We start from the raw sequence: 20,138 nt of genomic DNA, 5'->3' as shown, positions 1-20,138 counted from the left end.
AAGATTAAAACCTAACTTAGGAATATGCACCTATAAGAAGAGCTGAGTCTTGGCCAATCCCAGCAGCCACACTTCAACCACTCATATACTGCTGCGTGTTCAAACTGTGTTCAAATAAGGCAAACTCTGGGCTGTAACCAATCTGGTTGTTTCTGTACCTCACTTCTGATTTTTGTGTGTCACTTTACTTTTTTTGTCTATAAATTTGTTCTGATCATGAGGCCTCCCCTGGAGCCTCTGTGATTCTGCTGTGATTCTGGGGACTTCCCAATTGGCAAATCGTTCATTGCTCAGTTAAATTCCTTTAAATTTAATTTGGCTGAAGTTTTTCTTTTAACAACAGGGTGCTGTCAAAAGAAATATTCAGAGACAAACAGTTCTTGAAAATTAAAACTATGATACAAACACATCAATAAAATGACAAAAAATAAGGATATTTTTCCCAAAAGTACAAAAATAGGACAAATAAATGAAAAATAAAAGAAGAAAGAAAGGAAACTTGAGGCTCAGTTTAGGAGGTCCAACTTTCAAATAAAATTCTGGAAAGAGAGAACAGAAAATAGAAGGGAGACTAATTTTGAAAGACTATTCCTTATACAAAGTTGAGATCTGTCTCCTTATAGCTTTCATAGATTGGTCTTGTACTTAATAATTTTAATCCATGGAGAACCAGATTACTCCTTCTTTTACAACCAAATACTTAAAAGAAACCTAGTTTCTTTAAAGACGTCATAGAAAAAAAAGCTATTTCTGAGTGGTTAGTTCAATACAAATGTGCTGAGTGAAGATAAAGGTCTTTGGCAGAATTTGTAATTGGGTCCCATTTAATTCATGCATCTGTACCTCTACCTAGTTAACAAATTTTGGAACTTCCTTGTTAGTTCCTCTGATCATCATTGTGAATTTTAGTCCAACTTTCCCATCCCTGACTCTACTTCTTGATTTAGATGCCATTCTTCCCTGGACCATCTGCGATTTACAATTTTACAATCACATCCAGGTCCAAAGGACAATTCAGTTTTCTTCCTTGAGTGCTCATTTATATTCCCTGATTTGCATTTCTTCACCACTCATGTAGGTATCCTCCAAACAAGTTCCTGTTACTGTACATCTGCCATTTAAGGTGTGATACCTATGGAGAACACAGTGTTTAAGGTACAAGAACAGCACAGAGAAAAATGGGACCATCATTCCTGTCACAAGACTAGACATCATTGTAAGACATTTTACCAAGGTCACTGTAGTTATTTTGCCAGCCACATCACATCGAGGCCTCATATTCAGTGTAACAAAATTCCTTAATGCTTTTTAAGCTTTAGAATACTTCTGTTGACACCTCCAACAACACTGGGATTATTATTATTTTTTCTGGAATCAAATGAAGGACTTGGCATTTGCCTTCTTAAATGTCTTCTTGTTAGATGCAGCCCAATGTTCCAGTTGTGGGCAGTTATCCCAAGGTTGGCTCAAACACTTCCAGTAGCTAAAAGCTCACTATCTCACAAGAAAATGCATTCTCTTGTCAATGGCTGTAATGCGAACAAAATTATTCTTCATCTGCCCTTTATTCTACTACCCTTTGATTCTAGTTTCACATTTTAGAGGTAGTCAGAATAAGTCAAATTTTTCTTCTATTTGATAGTTCTGTCCTATTTGAGGTGGTTATGTTCCACTTAGCTAGTTTTATCTCCTCCAGGTGAAGAGTGCCAAGGTTCTTCAACCAATCCTCAAAAAAATAAGATTTTCAAATCTCTCACTAATTTGGAGACTATTCTCTGAGCTTGCTCTGATTTTTAATATCTTTCTCAAAACATGACTCATAGAACTAAGAAAACAGCTGAGCAAGGGTTCCAAGTGACCTCAGTGTGAAGCCTACTTTTACCAGGTGTGCGACCAGGGCAATTTATATAACCTCTTAACTTCATCCCTTCATTTATAAAATGAGATAGTTATCACCTACTTCATAGGGTTGTTGTAGGTAAAAGAAGACCTAATGGGCATGCTAAATATTTAGTACAATGCCTAGCACAAAAAAAAAACCTCTCCCTGACAAAAAAATTAGGCATTTTGATTCCTTCTTGTTCACATAGTTTGCTTCAAATAAGGCATCCCAACTCATGTCAATTTCATTTGAGACTTTGTTTTGCTCACTGAAGTATCTCAGGCACCAAAAATAGTAGTTGGGACACTTATTACTTAAAGGTAAGTACTTAAAGGTATTTTTATTCCAGATATGAAGTACAGTTCTCTTATACTTATTTAGGTGTGCATATGAAAGATACTTGAAGGAGACACACAAAGTTGATTCTAGTAGTTGTATGAGGGTCATCAGAGTGTGACTGGCACTTTATTATTTTCTCTCTTTTAAAATAATTTTATGTCCAAAACTAAGGCACTGGTTGGGAAAGTTGTGGTCAATACACATGGCAAAGTATTATGTAGTCATTAAAAAGATGATGTTTCATTGATTTAGAAAGATGTTTAAAAGATACTGTGAAATGAAAAGTGATTTACAAAACATTACATGCATTATAATTTGTTTTAAAATATATATGGGAAATCAATTAAAATATTAAAATGGTTAAAACTATGTGGCTGAATTATTTTTATTTATCAGTTTATAATTTTTCTATAATAAATGTATATTACTTTGTGACAAAAATATAATAGGTTTAGATAAGAAACCAGTAGGATTTACAGATAAAATATTAATATGGTATCTGCTATCAGTCTGTCCGATATTTGTGCAAAAATGCTTGCTGCCTTGCTATACATTTCAAATAGTCCCTCATCAAAATGAAGTGGGGCTTCAAAATTAATGACTAGAGGTAACTGACACTCATCTCCTCAAAGAAGGATCAAAATAGCAAGTAGATAACCACACATCTAATACAGCATCTAAGAGAGAAGACTGGAATTCAGCTGGGAAGTGATGGGAAACCTCTGAGGCACAGAAAGAAAAGGAAGCGAAGCAGCTGATGTGGCTGGAATCAGCTTGGAGCCAGGAGGGACTCCCCATTGTGGGGAAAAGGTAAGAGAGATATCCCCAGTGGTCCACATTTACTCCACAGACTCCTGCAATTCTAGCCATGGGAGAGCCCCCTTGGGCCTTATGGGCCCTGAGACTAGGATAGGGAGTGCCTGGAGTCCATGTGAGAACATTGTTCCAGAGTGGAAGTTTGTGCTGTGTCCTACACACCCCCTGAGACCCAAGTAGCTGCATCATGGTGCCACTTGGAGAGCCCAGTCCCCACCAGACTATATCTTGCCCTGGAACCCAAAAGCCTGTGCATCTCCACATCCCTGAAGCCCTGCTGACATCCCCCCACAACAACCCAGAGGGCTGCAGCATTGCAATACTGGCTTCACTTAGTGTTGTGGCTGGGTGCCTAGCCCTTTAGCCCATGTAGTGTCCCAAACCTTGGGGAAGAGACAGTGTAGCATACCAGACAGGCTGCTGCTGTAACACAGGAAGCTAAAGCATGCACTCTCCAGAGTCTGAGAGCTGCCTGCCTGGGGCTGTTGCCACAGACAGCAACCGTACCTTCTCTAGTATCAGGGCCACAATGTACCTTCATGCACCTTTATGAAGCCTGGGAACCAGCTCACCAATATGCCATTCCAGAACCTGAGGATAGTACTGCCACACTTATCACCACTAGCATTTATGTGCACCATCTGCGCACCTGAGGACCAGCCCACCCCACCCACTACCACTGCCACTGGCACCCAAGCACATTATCCAGGGGTCTGGGGATCAACGTGCCCTGCCTGCTGCCACTGGTGCCAACATGCACTCTCAGGAGACCTGAGGACAGGCCTATCTTGCCTGTCACTGCTGCTGCCAATTCTTGAATGCATTGTCCAGTGGCCTGAGGATCAACCTACTCCACCAGCCACCACCAGTGCTTGTGCATATCATCCAGGGGCCTGAGGTCACCTTTTCTGCTTGCCACTGTCATTGGGACTCACAAGCATTGTCTTGGGGGCTGGAGCTGCCTTACCCAGCACTGCTGGTACCAGTGCATCCCATTCAGGGGCCTAGGAATCCACACACCCAGGCCACTGTAGCCACCACTAGTGCCTGAGGATGAGTCCACTTGGCATCCCCCTCCCCAGCAAAGACTCACCACAGCCTCCACTAATAACTACAGCCTAAGCCACTGAAAAACTCACAGACACCCCTGACGCTGACTATAGCTGAAGAAATCATATGAAGACTACATTATTGCACCTACTTAGAACCAAAGCTAAAGTACCCTACCCAACCAACACTATAGATACATCTATAGGAAAAAGACTTTCCCTACAAAAATCAATCCATAAAACTGAAAGGAGCGACTATTATACCAGATGCACAGAAATCAACATAAAGACACAAGAAATATGAAAAAGCAAGGAAACAAGACATCTCCAAAGGAACCCAATAATTCTCCAGTAACCAATTCCATAAAAAAGGAAATACATGAAATGCCTGAAAAAGAATTGACAATAATGGTATTAAAGAAACTCAGTGAGATACAAAAGAATACAGATAATACAAAGAAATCAGGAAGACAATGATCTGAATGAGAAATTCAATATAACAGATAGATATTATAAAAAAAATCCAAACAATTCTGGAGCTAAAGAATTCAATGAATGAAATTTAAAAAATACAACTAGAGCTTCAACAATAGACTAGGTCAAGCAGAAGAATTTCTGAACTTGAAGACAGGTCTTTTGAAATAACCCAGTCAGACCAAAGAAAAAAATAAAAGAATGAAAAAAGGATGAAGAAAGCCTGTATTACATCATTTGGGAAACCATAAAGCACCCAAATGTTTGAATTTGGGGATTTTGGGAATTCCAGAAGGAGAAGAGATGGACAAAGGCATAGAAAACCAATTAACAAAATGATAGTTAAAACTTCCCAAGTCTAGCAAGAGATTTAGACATCCAGATACATGAAGCTCAGGTATAGATTCAACATTAAAGTCATTAAACATTAAAGTCAAACTGTCAAGCTTGTCAAGTTGTCAAGTTTGACTTTGTCCTCAAGGACAAAGAGAATTCCAAAAATAGTAAGAGAAAAGTGTCAAGTCATATGTAAAGGAATCCCTATCAGACTGACAGCAGATTTCTCAGCAGAAATTTTACAGGCCAGGAGACAATGGAATGATATGTTCAAAGTGCTGAAAAAAAAAAAAAACCTGTCAGCCAAGAATACTATGACCAGCAAAGCTATCCTTCAAAAATGAAGGAGAGATCTTTTCCAAGATGGCTGAATAGGAACAGCTCCGGTCTGCAGCTCCCAGCGTGATTGATGCAGAAGACGGGTGATTTCTGCATTTCCAACTGAGGTACCTGGTTCATCTCACTGGGACTGGTTGGTCAGTGGGTGCAGCCCACGGAGGGCAAGCTGAAGAAGGGTGGGGCATAGCCTCACCCAGGAAGCACAGGGGGTTGAGGGATTTCCCTTTCCTAGCCAAAGGAAGCCATGACAGACTGTATCTGGAAAATTGGGACACTGCCACCCAAATACTGTGTTTTTCCAATGGTCTTAGCAAACGGCACAACAGGAGATTATATCCCACGCATGGCTCAGTGGGTCCCATGCCCACGGAGCCTTGCTCACTGCTTGCTCAGCAGTTTGAGATCGAACTGCAAGGCGGCAGCCTAGCTGGGGGAGGGGCGTCTGCCATGGCTGAGGCTTGAGTAGGTAAACAAAGTGGCTGGGAAGCTCGAACTGGGTGGAGCCTACTGCAGCTCAAGAAGGCCTGCCTGCCTCTGTAGACTCCACCTCTAGGGGCAGTGCATAGCTGAACAAAAGGCAGCAGAAACTTCTGCAGACTTAAATGTCCCTGTCTGACAGCTCTGAAGAGAGCAGTGGTTCTCCTAGCATGGTGTTTGAGTTCTGAGAATGGACAGAGTGCCTCCTCAAGTGGGTCCCTGACCCCCGAGTAGCCTAACTGGGAGACAGCTCCCAGTAGGGGCTGACTGACACCTCATACAGCTGGGTGTCCCTCTGAGATGAAGCTTCCAGAGGAAGGATCAGGCAGCAATATTTGCTGTTCTGCAATATTTGCTGTTCTGCAGCCTCCGCTGGTGATATAATGGCAAACAGGGTCTGGAGTGGACCTCCAGCAAACTCCAACAGACCTGCAGCTGAGGGACCTGACTGTTAGAAGGAAAACTAACAAACAGAAAGAAGTAGCATCAACATCAACAAAAAGGACATCCACAACAAAACCCAATCTGTAGGTCACCATCATCAAAGACCAAAGGTAAATAAAACAACAAAGATGGGGAGAAACCAGAGCAGAAAAGCTGAAAATTCTAAAAATCGGAACACCCCTTCTTGTCCAAAGGATCGCAGCTCCTTGCCAGCAATGGAACAAAGCTGGATGGAGAATGACTTTGACGAGTTGACAGAAGCAGGCTTCAGAAGGTCGGTAGTAACAAACTTCTCCGAGCTAAAGGAGGATGTTTGAACCCATTGCAAGGAAGCTGAAAACCTTGAAAAAAGATTAGACAAATGGTTAACTAGAATAAACAGTGTAGAGAAGACCTTAAATGACTTGAGGGAGCTGAAAACCATGGGTTGAGAACATCGTGATGCGTGCACAAGCTTCAGTAGCCAATTTGATCAAGTGGAAGAAAGGGTATCAGTGATCGAAGATCAAATTAATGAAATGAAGCGAGAAGAGAAGTTTAGAGAGAAAAGAGTAAAAAGAAATGAACAAAGTCTCCAAGAATCATGGGACTATGTGAAAAGACCAGATCTACATTTGATTGGTGTACCTAAACATGATGGGGAGAATGGAACCAAGCTGGAAAACACTCTTCAGGATATTATCCAGGAGAACTTCCCCAACCTAGCAAGACAGGCCAACATTCAAATTCAGGAAATACAGAGAACACTACAAAGACATTCCTTGAGAAGAACAACTCCAAGACACATAATCGTCAGATTCACCAAGGTTGAAATGAAGGAAAAAATGTTAAGGGCAACCAGAGAGAAAGGTCAGGTTGCCCACAAAGGGAAGCCCATCAGACTAACAGCAGATCTCTCAGCAGAAACTCTACAAGCCAGAAGAGAGTGGGGGCCAATATTCAACATTCTTAAATAAAACAATTTTCAACCCTGAATTTCATATCCAGCGAAACTAAGCTTCATAAGTGAAGGAGAAATAAAATCCTTCACAGACAAGCAAATGCTGAGAGATTTTGTCGACACCAGGTCTGCTTACAAGAGCTCCTGAAGGAAGCACTAAACATGGAAAGAAACAACTGGTACCAGCCCCTGCAAAAACATGCCAAATTGTAAAGACTATCAATGCAAGGAAGAAACTGCACCAACTAATGGGCAAAATAACCAGCTAATATAATGACAGGATCAAATTCACACATAACAATATTAACCTTAAATGTAAATGGCCTAAATGCTCCAATTAAAAGACACAGACTGGCAAACTGGATAAAGAGTCAAGATCCATCAGTGTGCTGTATTCAGGAGACCCATCTCGTGTGCAGAGACACACATAGGCTCAAAATAAAGGGATGGAGGAAGATCTACCAAGCAAATGGAAAACAAAAAAAAAAAGCAGGGATTGCAATCCTACTCTCTGATAACACAGACTTTAAACCAACTTAAATCAAAAGAGATAAAGAAGGCCATTACATAATGGTAAAGGGATCAATTCAACAAGAAGAGCTAACTATCCTAAATATATATGCACCCAATACAGGAGCATCCAGATTCATAAACCAAGTCCTTAGAGACCTACAAAGAGACTTAGGCTCCCGCACAATAATAATGGGAGACTTTAACACCTCAATGTCAATATTAGACAGATCAATGAGAAAGAAGGTTAACAATTATGTCCAGGACTTAAAGTCAGCTCTGCACCAAGCAGACCTAATAGACATCTACAGAACTCTCCACCCCAAATCAACAGAATATACATTCTTCTCAGCACCACACCACACTTATTCCAAAATTGACCACATAGTTGGAAGTAAAGCACTCCTCAGCAAATGTAAAAGAACAGAAATCACAACAAACTGTCTCTCAGACCACAGTGCAATCAAACTAGAACTCAGGATTAAGAAACTCACTCAAAACCGCACAAATACATGGAAACTGAACAACCTGCTCCTGAATGACTACTGGGTAAACAATGAAATGAGGGCAGAAATAAAGATGTTCTTTGAAACCAATGAGAACAAACACACAACGTACCAGAATCTTTGGGATACATTTAAAGTGGTGTGTAGAGGGAAATTTATAGCACTAAATGCCCACAAGAGAAAGCAGGAAAGATCTAAAATTGACACCCTAACATCCCAATTAAGAGAACTAGAGAAGCAAGAGCAAACACATTCAAAAGCTAGCAGAAGGCAAAAAATAAGTAAGATCAGAACAGAACTGAAGGAGACAGAGACACAAAAAACCCTTCAAAAAATCAGCGAATCCAGGAGCTTATTTTTTGAAAAGATCAACAAAATTGATAGACTGCTAGCAAGACTAATAAAGAAGAAAAGAGAGAAGAATCAAATAGATGCAATGAAAAATGATAAAGGGGATATCACAACTGATCCCACAGAAACACAAGCTACCATCAGAGAATACTATAAACACCTCTACACAAATAAACTAGAAAATCTAGAAGAAATGGATAAATTGCTGGACACATACAACCTCCCAAGACTAAACCAGGAAGAAGTTGAGTCCCTGAATAGACCAATAACAGGATCTGAAATTGAGGCAATAATTAATAGCCTACCAACCAAAAAAAAGTCCAGGACCAGATGGATTCACAGCTGAATTCTACCAGAGATACAAGGAGGAGCTGGTACCATTCCTTCTGAAACTATTCCAATCAATAGAAAAAGAGGGAATCCTCCCTAACTCATTTTATGAGGCCAGCATCACCCTGATACCAAAGCCTGGCAGAGACACACAAAAAAAGAGAATTTTAGACCAATATCCCTGATGAACATTGATGGGAAAATCCTCAATAAAATACTGGCAAACCGAATCCAGCAGCACATCAAAAACCTTATCCACCAAGATCAAGTTGGCTTCATCCCTGGGATGCAAAGCTTGTTCAACATATGCAAATCAATAAATGTAATCAATCACTTAAACAGACAAAACAAAGACAAAAACCACATGATCATCTCAATAGATGCAGAAAAGGCCTTCAACAAAATTCAACAGCCCTTCATGCTAAAAACTCTCAATAAATTAGGTATTGATGGGACATATCTCAAAATAATAAGAGCTATTTATGACAAACCCACAGCCAATATCATACTGAATGGGCAAAAACTGGAAGCATTCCCTTTGAAAACTGGCACAAGACAAGGATGCCCTCTCACACCACTCCTATTCAACATAGTGTTGGAAGTTCTGACAAGAGCAATCAGGCAAGAGAAAGAAATAAAGATTATTCAATTAGGAAGAGAGGAAGTCAAATTGTCCCTGTTTTCAGATGAAATGATTGTATATTCAGAAAACCCCATCATCTCAGCCCAAAATCTCCTTAAGCTGATAAGCAACTTCAGCAAAGTCTCAGGATACAAAATCAATGTACAAAAATCACAAGCATTGCTATACACCAATAACAGACAAACAGAGAGCCAAATCATGAATTAACTCCCATTCACAATTGCTTCAAAGAGAATAAAATACCTAGGAATCCAACTTACAAGGGATGTGAAGGACCTCTTCGAGGAGAACTACAAACCACTGCTCAACGAAATAAAAGAGTATACAAACAAATGGAAGAACATTCCATGCTCATGGGTAGGAAGAATCAATATCGTGAAAATGGCCATACTGCCCAAGGTATTTTACAGATTCAATGCCATCCCCATCAAGCTACCAATGACTTTCTTCACAGAATTGGAAAAGCTACTTTAAAGTTCATATGGAACCAAAAAAGAGCCCGCATCGCCAAGTCAATCCTAAGCCAAAAGAACAAAGCTGGAGGCATCATGCTACCTGACTTCAAACTATACTACAAGGCTACAGTAACCAAAACAGCATGGTACTGGTACCAAAACAGCATGGTACTGGTACCAAAACAGCGATATAGACCAATGGAACAGAACAGAGCCCTCAGAAATAATACCACACATCTACAACCATCTGATCTTTGACAAACCTGACAAAAACAAGAAATGGGGAAAGGATTCCCTATTTAATAAATGGTGCTGGGAAAACTGGCTAGCCATATGGAGAAAGCTGAAACTGGATCCCTTTCTTACACCTTATACAAAAATTCATTCAAGGTGGATTAAAGATTTAAATGTCAGACCTAAAACCATAAAAACCCTAGAAGAAAACCTAGGCAATACCATTCAGGACATAGGCATGGGCAAGGACTTCATGACTAAAACACCAAAAGCAATGGCAACAAAAGCCAAAATTGACAAATGGGATCTAATTAAACTAAGGAGCTTCTGCACAGCAAAAGAAACTACCATTAGAGTGAACAGGCAACCTGCAGAATGGGAGAAAAATTTTGCAATCTATCCATCTGACAAATGGCTAATATCCAGAATCTACAAAGAACTTAAACAAATTTACAAGAAAAAATCAAACAACCCCATCAAACAGTGGGCAAAGGATATGAACAGACACTTCTCAAAAAAAGACATTTATGCAGTCAACAGACACATGAAAAAATGCTCATCATCACTGGTCATCACAGAAATGCAAATCAAAACCACAGTGAGATACCATCTCACACCAGTTAGAATGGCGATCATTAAAAAGTCAGGAAACAACAGGTGCTGGAGAGGATGTGGAGAAATAGGAACACTTTTACACTGTTGGTGGGACTGTAAAGTAGTTCAACCATTGTGGAAGACAGTGTGGTGACTCCTCAAGGATCTAGATATAGAAATACCATTTGACCCAGTGATCCCATTACTGGGTATATACCCAAAGGATTATAAATCATGCTCCCATAAAGACACATGCACATGTATGTTTATTGCGGCACTATTAACAATAGTAAAGACTTGGAACCAACCCAAACGTCCATCAGTGTTAGACTGGATTAAGAAAATGTGGTACATATATACCATGGAATACTATGCAGCCATAAAAAAGGATGAGTTCATGTCCTTTGTAGGGACATGGATGAAGCTGGAAACCATCATTCTGAGCAAACTATTGCAAGGACAGAAAACCAAACCCTGCATGTTCTCACTCATAGGTGGGAACTGAACAATGAGAACACTTGGACACAGGATGGGGAACATCACACACTGGGGCCTGTTGCAGGGTGGGGGTAGGGGGGAGGGATAGTATTAGGAGATATACCTAATGTAAATGATGAGTTAATGGGTGCAGCACACCAACGTGGCACATGTATACCTATGTAACAAACCTGCACGTTGTGCACATGTACCCTAGAACTTGAAGTATAATACAAAAATGAGGGAGAAATAGTCTTTCTCACACAAGCAAAAACTGAGGAAATGTATCACCAATAGACTGTTCCTACAAGAAATGCTTAAGGAAGCCCTACATCTGGAAGTGAAAGGATGATATCTACCATCATGAAAACACATGAAAGTATAAAACTAACTGGTAGAGCAGATACATAAATGAGAAAGAGAAAAAATCAAAAGTTATTACTATAGATAACCACTAAATCACAAAGATAAATAAGCCTTTATCTATCAATGAATACAAATGATTTAAATTCCCCAATTAAAAAGATACAAAGTGGCTGAATCAAAAACAAAATACAAGCCAACTATCTGCTGCCTACAATTAACTCTGTTCACCTGAAAAGACACACATAGACTAAAAATGAAGGAATGGAAAAAAATATTCCATAAAAATGGAAACCAAAAGCATGCAGGAGCAGCAATGTTTGTAGCAGACAAAGTAGACTTTAAGTAAAAAATGTAAAAAGAGAAAAAGTCATTATATAATAATAAAGTGGTCAATTCAGCAAGAAGATATAACAATTGTAAGTATATGTGCACCGAAGTATATGAAGCAAATATTGTTAGAACTGAAGTTAGAGATAGATCCTAACGTAACAAGAGTTGGAGATATCAACACTTCCCTGTCAGCACTGGACAGATAATCTAGCCAGAAAACCAACAAAGAAACACTGGGCTGAATCTGCGCTAGAGACCAAATGGACCTAACAGACATTTACAGAACATTTCATCCATAGGCCAGGCGTGGTTGCTCATGCCTGTAATCCTAGCACTTTGGGAGGCTGAGGTAGGTGGATCACTTGAGGTCAGGAATTCAAGACCGGCCTGGCCAACATAGAAAAACCCCATCTCTACTAAAAATACAAAACTTATCTGGGTGTGGTGGCATGAACCTGTAGTCCTGGCTACTCAGGAGGCTGAGGCAGGAGAATCACTTGAACCTGGGAGGTGGAAGTTGCAGTGAGCCGAGATCGCACCACTGCACTCCAGCCTCAGTGAAAGAGCGAGACTCCACCTCAAAAAAAATTTTTTTTTATCCGTAAACTACAGACTGCACATTCTTCTTAGCAGCACACAGAATGGGCCATATGTTAAGCCACAAAACACATCTCAATAAATTTTTTTAAATAAATTTTTAAAAATGGAAATTATATCAAGTATTTTCTCAGACCACAGTGGAATAAAACTAGAAATCAACAATAAAAAGAGCTTTGGAAACTATACAAATATATAGAAATTAAACAACATGGTCCTGAATGATCACTAGGTCAACGAAGAAATTAAATAAGAAATAAAAAATTTCTTGATCATTACATTGTGTGCATGTATCATGTACCCCATAGTATGTGCAATTATTATGTATTAATTTTAAAAAGGCTATGGCTAAGTTCTTACCATAACTCAATATGTAAATCAAAGTCTTCATAATCCTCAGACTACGATTTTAATAATCTGCAATTGAGGCTGCAAAAAATAATGAAGCTTTACAATTAATTTTTTTTAACAGTAAGCATGTAAAATACAGTACAGTATATGGTGTCACTATAAACCTGAGCTTAAGAACAAATTCCATCACTAATTTTAAATCAGGTTTTCTAACAACTTAAAGAAAACTTATAAAATATAAATATTCCACTACAAGTTGTCAAGTGTTCTTCTAAAAATATTTAAGAATTTCATGATTCCATAAAATCATGCTTTGTTTTCACGATGATCAGTAAAAATGGAAGTAATATAACTTCTGGTTTTGTTATGAAGTTAATTCTTTGCTGATTTTATTTTAAGCTCTCCCATTTGGAAAAATCCCCATTTTGGAAGTTGATGGACTTACCCTTCACCAGAGCCTAGCAATAGCAAGATATTTGACCAAAAACACAGGTAACATGTTTATTGTGCTTAAGATTTTTGATAACTGAAACAAATACATGATATATATTCAATATTCATTAAATGACTTTAGCATAGCATACTATAGTACAAATAAGAATGGAATTAAATAAGAGAAAAGTATAAATATACCACCTGTATCAGTTTAACTTTCCATGAGTTCCCTGGACAATTAGACAATTTTATTTTATATCGCCTCCTGCTTTTCCTGCCTTACATCTGTTTGCTCTCCAAGCCCTTTTTGGAGTTTAGCTGAAAAATTGGACAGGTATGTTTCATTCCAAACTTTGGCTAGTATGCATATTGTAAGTTATTAGAGAAAATTACTTAGCAGAAAATACATATGGCATATGGAGGTTGAAATTTCTTAGACTTAAAATTATATACTCAGTAATGTCCTTCATCCTAATCATGCTGAAAAAAATAGGGAGTTTCTTTGCTTCCAGTCAGTGCCATCTGAGGAAACTTGAAGGGGATAGTTGGCTTTCGGATTGTTGCATTAGTGCCCACACCCATGGTATTGGAAGAGAAACAATAGAAACTGTTCTTGTTTTTACCTAACACACTTTCTCCCATCCTATGCTCCATTGTCTTCTCTCTTCCCTCAAACTATTCTCACACCCTTTTTGAGCCAAAAGCTACTTTTGGCTTCTTTTAAAGCTCGTTTCTTTCAATCAATCTGTAGAATCACCATTCTCTGAAACCTATCTCCCCACCACCATTGCCACTGCTATGATCCAAGCCATAGACACATACATAGCTCACAAATAAAATGGGCCATGAATACTAAACCTCATTTTGGAATGAAATAGTGTATTTTAAAAATACAAAGTTTTGTGTTACACTAACATGTTTCAACAAATAAAGTTACTTTGAAAGTTTAGAAGAAATGGAAATTATTTATGACCACGGAAATTAGGCTTTAAAGTGAAAATTACATTTAGGTTTAGGCTCAAAGATAGCTAGAATTTCAAGAGGAAGACTTGGACCTGGGCAGTGCTTTTCAAACTTTATGTGCATCAGGGTCACCTGGATGCTCACTAAAATATACTTTGTGCAACTTTGAGTCAGTAGACCGTGGGTGGGTCCCAAGAATTTGCATTCTCAACAATTTCCCAGATGATGCAGGTGGTCCATGAATCTCACTTTGAGAATCTCTGGGCTAGAACATTCTAAGCAGAGAGAAAATGGCATGAGAAGAAGAATGAACTTCAAATTTGCAGGTGGAAGAGAATTAGAGAAATGCTTAGAAGGATAGATTGGATCTGATTAGAAAGATCTAGAAGGATCCACAGTATGGACTTTTTTTCTTATGCAATCGTAGGTTTTTATCTAGAAAAGCAGCATAACTACCATTATGCATTTTGGGAAGATTATTGTGGTTACTTGTATTTGTGGCTACTGCAGGGAAGCATATTAGGAGATCATTGAAATGGTCCAGATGGCAAAGAAGAGAGACCAAGAATAATACGAAAAATGTGTGGATGTAGAATCATCTTAGAGACAGTAGATAGACGTTGCCATGTGGAAGGCAGTCTATTTAACCAGGAGAGGAATAGAATAGACAGAGTTTGCTGTTCTCAATGTGCTATGTACTGCTACTTCCTCCTTTTCTTCCTCCTTCTCCTCTTCTCTTTTGTCTCTTTCTCTTTTCTGTTCAAAATACTTTTTTCAACTTGAGGAGGGTATTCCCTCCTCAATGTCTGCCTTCTCCAGTTGACCATATGTGCCATGCAGGCAAGGAATTTACCTCTTCTATTCAATGCTACTATATACAGCCACTACTTGGGGCTGAGTCACAGTTGAGGCCCGTAATTATTTGTTGGGTAAAAAAAGGAGAGCTGGTTTGAGAAAAGGTGTGATGACTGCATTTGAGGATTTGTGGAAGAATGTTCAGGGGCCAAAAGAGTAATCAGAGATATATCCAAAAGGAGGCTGAAAAAATGAGCCTGTGGTTTAGGACTAAAAATATTGAATAAGGAGTCACCTCCACAAATTTTTAGCTGAAGCCTTGAGGTGGAAGTCAAAGTAGGGATGAAAATGAGTGAAGAATTCTGAAGACTATTCAAGGTCAGAAAGATGAATAATCAACCTTTGAATATCACACATACAAAAATATAGTTTACAGAGGAACTCTAAATCATTCAAGAATTTTCTTTCGATTTTAACACCTTTATTGAGGTATAATTTACATACAATTCATCCACTGTCAGTATACAGTTTCTTAATTTTTAATAAATTTATACAGTTTTACAAAAGCAATCCATTTTAGAAAGCTTCTACACAGAAGCATTTTAAATTGGCACCATTGAGAAAACTTTTAGGAAGACCAATGATTTATTACCAAAAATAATGATTAACAAATGAGACAAAAGAAAAAAAAAACCCTCTATTATTTAAAAATTTTAGTCTCCAGTCAGAAAACAAATGCTCCTGACAAAAACTGTCTGCAAAAATAAAAATAATTCTTGATACAAAATAAATTATAACGTAGGTACAGGTTATTTATTGCAGTGTTGCTTGTATTAACAAAAGACTGGAAATAAACCTAATCAGTTGAGGCTAGTTAAATAAATTGTGGGAGAGGCAGTTCCAAGATGACTGAATAGGAACAGCTCCAGTCTACAGCTCCCAGCGTGAGCGATGTAGAAGACGAATGATTTCTGCATTTCCAACTGAGGTACTGGGGATTGTCTCACTGGGGATTGTCAGACAGTAGGTGCAGGACAGTGGGTGCAGTGCACCGAGCATGAGCTGAAACAGGGCGAGGCATTGCCTCACCCGGGAAGTGCAAGGGGTCAGGGAATTCTCTTTCCTAGCCAAGGAAAAGGGTGACAGATGGCACCTGGAAAATCGGGTCACTCCTACCCTATTACTGCGCTTTTCCGACAGTCTTAGCAAACGGCACACCAGGAGATTATATCCCGTGCATGGCTAAGAGGGTCCTATGCCCAGGGAGCCTTGCTCATTGCTAGCACAGCAGTCTGAGATCAAACTGCAAGGCGGCAGCGAGGCTGGGGGAGGGGTGCCTGCCATTGCTGAGGCTTGAGTAGGTAAACAAAGCTATCGGGAAGCTCGAACTGGGTGGAGCCCACCACAGCTCAAGGAGGCCTGCCTGCCTCCATAGACTCCACCTCTGGGGTCAGGGCATAGCCAAACAAAAGGCAGCAGAAACCTCTGCAGACTTAAATGTCCCTGTCTGACAGCTTGGGAGACAGTAGTGGTTTTCCCAGCATGCAGCTTGAGATCTGAGAATGGACAGACTGCCTCCTCAAGTGGGTCCCTGACCCCTGAGTAGCCTAACTGGGAGGCACCCCTGAGTAGGGGCAGACTGATACCTCACATGTCTCGGTACCCCTCTGAGACAAAACGTCCAGAGCAACGATCAGGCAGCAACATTTGCTGTTCACCAATATTCACTGTTCTGCAGCCCCCGCTGCTGATACCCAGGCAAACGGTCTGGAGTGGACCTCCGGCAAACTCCAACAGACCTGCAGCTGAGGGTCCTGACTGTTAAAAGGAAAATTAACAAACAGAAACGACATCCACACCAAAACCCCATCTGTACGTCACCATCATCAAAGACTAAAGGTAGATAAAACCACAAAGATGGGGAAAAAACAGAGCAGAAAAACTGAAAATTCAAAAAATCAGAGCGCCTCTCCTCCTCCAAAGGAACGCAGCTCCTCACCAGCAATGGAACAAAGCTGGACAGAGAATGACTTTGACGAGTTGAGAGAAGAAGGCTTCAGACGATCAAACTTCTCCGAGCTAAAGGAGGAAGTTTGAACCCATGGCAAAGAAGTTTAAAAACCTTGAAAAAAGATTAGACGAATGGCTAACTAGAATAACCAATGCAGAGAAGTCCTTAAAGGACCTGATGGAGCTGAAAACCATGGCACGAGAACTACATGAAGAATGCACAAGCTTCAGTAGCTGGTTTGATCAACTGGAAGAAAGGGTATCAGTGATGGAAGATCAAATGAACGAAATGAAGCGAGAAGAGAAGTTTAGAGAAAAAAGAATAAAAAGAAATGAACAAAGCCTCCAAGAAATACGGGACTATGTGAAAAGACCAAATTTACATCTGATTGGTGTACCTGAAAGTGATGGGGAGAAAGGAACCAAGTTGGAAAACACTCTGCAGGATATTATCCAGGAGAACTTCCCCAATCTAGCAAGGCAGGCCAACATTCAAATTCAGGAAATACAGAGAATGCCACAAAGATACTCCTCGAGAAGAGCAACTCCAAGACACATAATTGTCAGACTCGCCAAAGTTGAAATGAAGGAAAAAATGTTAAGGGCAGCCAAAGAGAAAGGTCAGGTTACTTACAAAGGAAAGCCCATCAGACTAACAGCTGATCTCTCGGCAGAAACTCTACAAGCCAGAAGAGAGTGGCGGCCAATATTCAACGTTCTTAAAGAAAAGAATTTTCAACCCAGAATTTCATATCCAGCCAAACTAAGCTTCATAAGTGAAGGAAAAATAAAATCCTTTAAAGACAAGCAAATGCTGAGAGATTTCATCACCATTAGGCCTGCCCTACAAGAGCTCCTGAAGGAAGCACTAAACATGGAATGGAACAACCAGTACCAGCCACTGCAAAAACATGCCAAATTGTAAAGACCTTCCAAGCTAGGAAGAAACTGCATCAGCTAATGAGCAAAATAACCAGCTAACATCATAATGACAGGATCAAATTCACACATAACAATATTAACCTTAAATGTAAATGGTCTAAATGCTCCAATTAAAAGACACAGACTGGCAAATTGGATAAAGAGTCAAGACCCATCAGTGTGCTGTATTCAGGAAACCCACCTTATGTGCAGAGACACACATAGGCTCAAAATAAAGGGATGGAGGAAGATCTACCAAGCAAATGGAAAACAAAAAAAAAAAGCAGGGGCTGCAATCCTAGTCTCTGATAAAACAGACTTTAAACCAACAAAGATCAAAAGAGACAAAGGCCATTACATAATGGTAAAGAGATCAATTCAACAAGAAGAGCTAACTATCCTAAATATATATGCACCCAATACAGGAGCACCCAGTTTCATAAACCAAGTCCTTAGAGACCTACAAAGAGACTTAGACTCCCACACAATAATGGGAGATTTTAACACCCCACTGTCAACATTAGACAGATCAATGAGACAGAAAGTTAACAAGGATATCCAGGAATTGAAGTCAGCTCTGCACCAAGCGGACCTAATAGACAACTACAGAACTCTCCACCCCAAATCAACAGAATATACATTCTTCTCAGCACCACACCACACTTATTCCAAAATTGACCACATAGTTGGAAGTAAAGCACTCCTCAGCAAATGTAAAAGAACAGAAATCACAACAAACTGTCTCTCAGACCACAGTGCAATCAAACTAGAACTCAGGATTAAGAAACTCACTCAAAACCGCACAAATAATGGAAACTGAACAACCTGCTCCTGAATGACTACTGGGTAAACAATGAAATGAGGGCAGAAATAAAGATGTTCTTTGAAACCAATGAGAACAAACACACAACGTACCAGAATCTCTGGGACACATTTAAAGCAGTGTGTAGAGGGAAATTTATAGCACTAAATGCCCACAAGAGAAAGCAGGAAAGATCTAAAATCAACACCCTAACATCACAATTAAAAGAACTAGAGAAGCAAGAGCAAACACATTCAAAAGCTAGCAGAAGGCAAGAAATAACTAACATCAGAGCAGAACTGAAGGAGATAGAGACACAAAAAACCCTTCAAAAAATCAATGAATCCAGGAGCTTATTTTTTGAAAAGATCAACAAAATTGATAGACCGCTGGCAAGATTAATAAAGAAGAAAAGAGAGAAGAATCAAATAGATGCAATAAAAAATGATAAAGGGGATAAAACCACAGATCCCACAGAAATACAAACTACCATCAGAGAATACTATAAACACCTCTACACAAATAAACTAGAAAATCTAGAAGAAATGGATAAATTCCTCGACACATACACCCTCCCAAGGCTAAACCAGGAAGAAGTTGAATCTCTGAATAGACCAATAACAGACTCTCAAATTGAGGCAATAATTTATAGCTTACCAACCAAAAAAAGTCCAGGACCAGATGGACTCACAGCCGAATTCTACCAGAGATACAAGGAAGAGCTGGTAGCATTCCTTCTGAAACTATTCCAATCAACAGAAAAAGAGGGAATCCTCCCTAACTCATTTTATGAGGCCAGCATCATCCTGATACCAAAGCCTGGCAGAGACAGAACAAAAAAAGAGAAGTTTAGACCAATATCCCTGATGAACATTGATGGGAAAATCCTCAATAAAATACTGGCAAACTGAATCCAGCAACACATCAAAAAGCTTATCCACCATGATCAAGTGGGCTTCATTCCTGGGATGCAAGGCTGGTTCAACATATGCAAATCAATAAACGTAATCCAGCATATAAACAGAACCAATGACAAAAACCACATGATTATCTCAATAGATGCAGAAAAGGCCTTTGACAAAATTCAACAGCGCTTCATGCTAAAAACTCTCAATAAATTAGGTATAGATGGGACGTATCTCAAAATAATAAGAGCTATCTGTGACAAACCCACAGCCAATATCATACTGAATGGGCAAAAACTGGAAGCATTCCCTTTGAAACTGGCACAAGACAGGGACGCCCTCTCACATCACTCCTATTCAACATAATGTTGGAAGTTCTGGCCAGGGCAATCAGGCAAGAGAAGGAAATAAATGTTATTCAATTAGGAAAAGAGGAAGTCAAATTGTCCCTGTTTGCAGATGACATG

General features: G+C 39.6%; 1 protein-coding gene across 1 annotated transcript in view; it reads left to right on the top strand.

Annotated features, from left to right (window-relative positions):
- HPGDS (hematopoietic prostaglandin D synthase) overlaps window positions 1-20,138 on the top strand; it is a 44,393-nt gene that overhangs the window by 11,662 nt on the left and 12,593 nt on the right. The window contains exon 3 of the mRNA XM_004039135.4: window positions 13,240-13,332. Coding sequence (XP_004039183.2) covers window positions 13,240-13,332 — 93 coding nt within the window. The remainder of the gene's footprint in view (window positions 1-13,239; window positions 13,333-20,138) is intronic.

This window comes from Gorilla gorilla, chromosome 3 (assembly GCF_029281585.2).
Source record: "Gorilla gorilla gorilla isolate KB3781 chromosome 3, NHGRI_mGorGor1-v2.1_pri, whole genome shotgun sequence".
Classification (NCBI taxonomy): Eukaryota; Metazoa; Chordata; class Mammalia; order Primates; family Hominidae; genus Gorilla; species Gorilla gorilla.
Note: the sequence above shows the minus strand (reverse complement) of the source record. Positions and strands in the feature narration are given on the sequence as shown.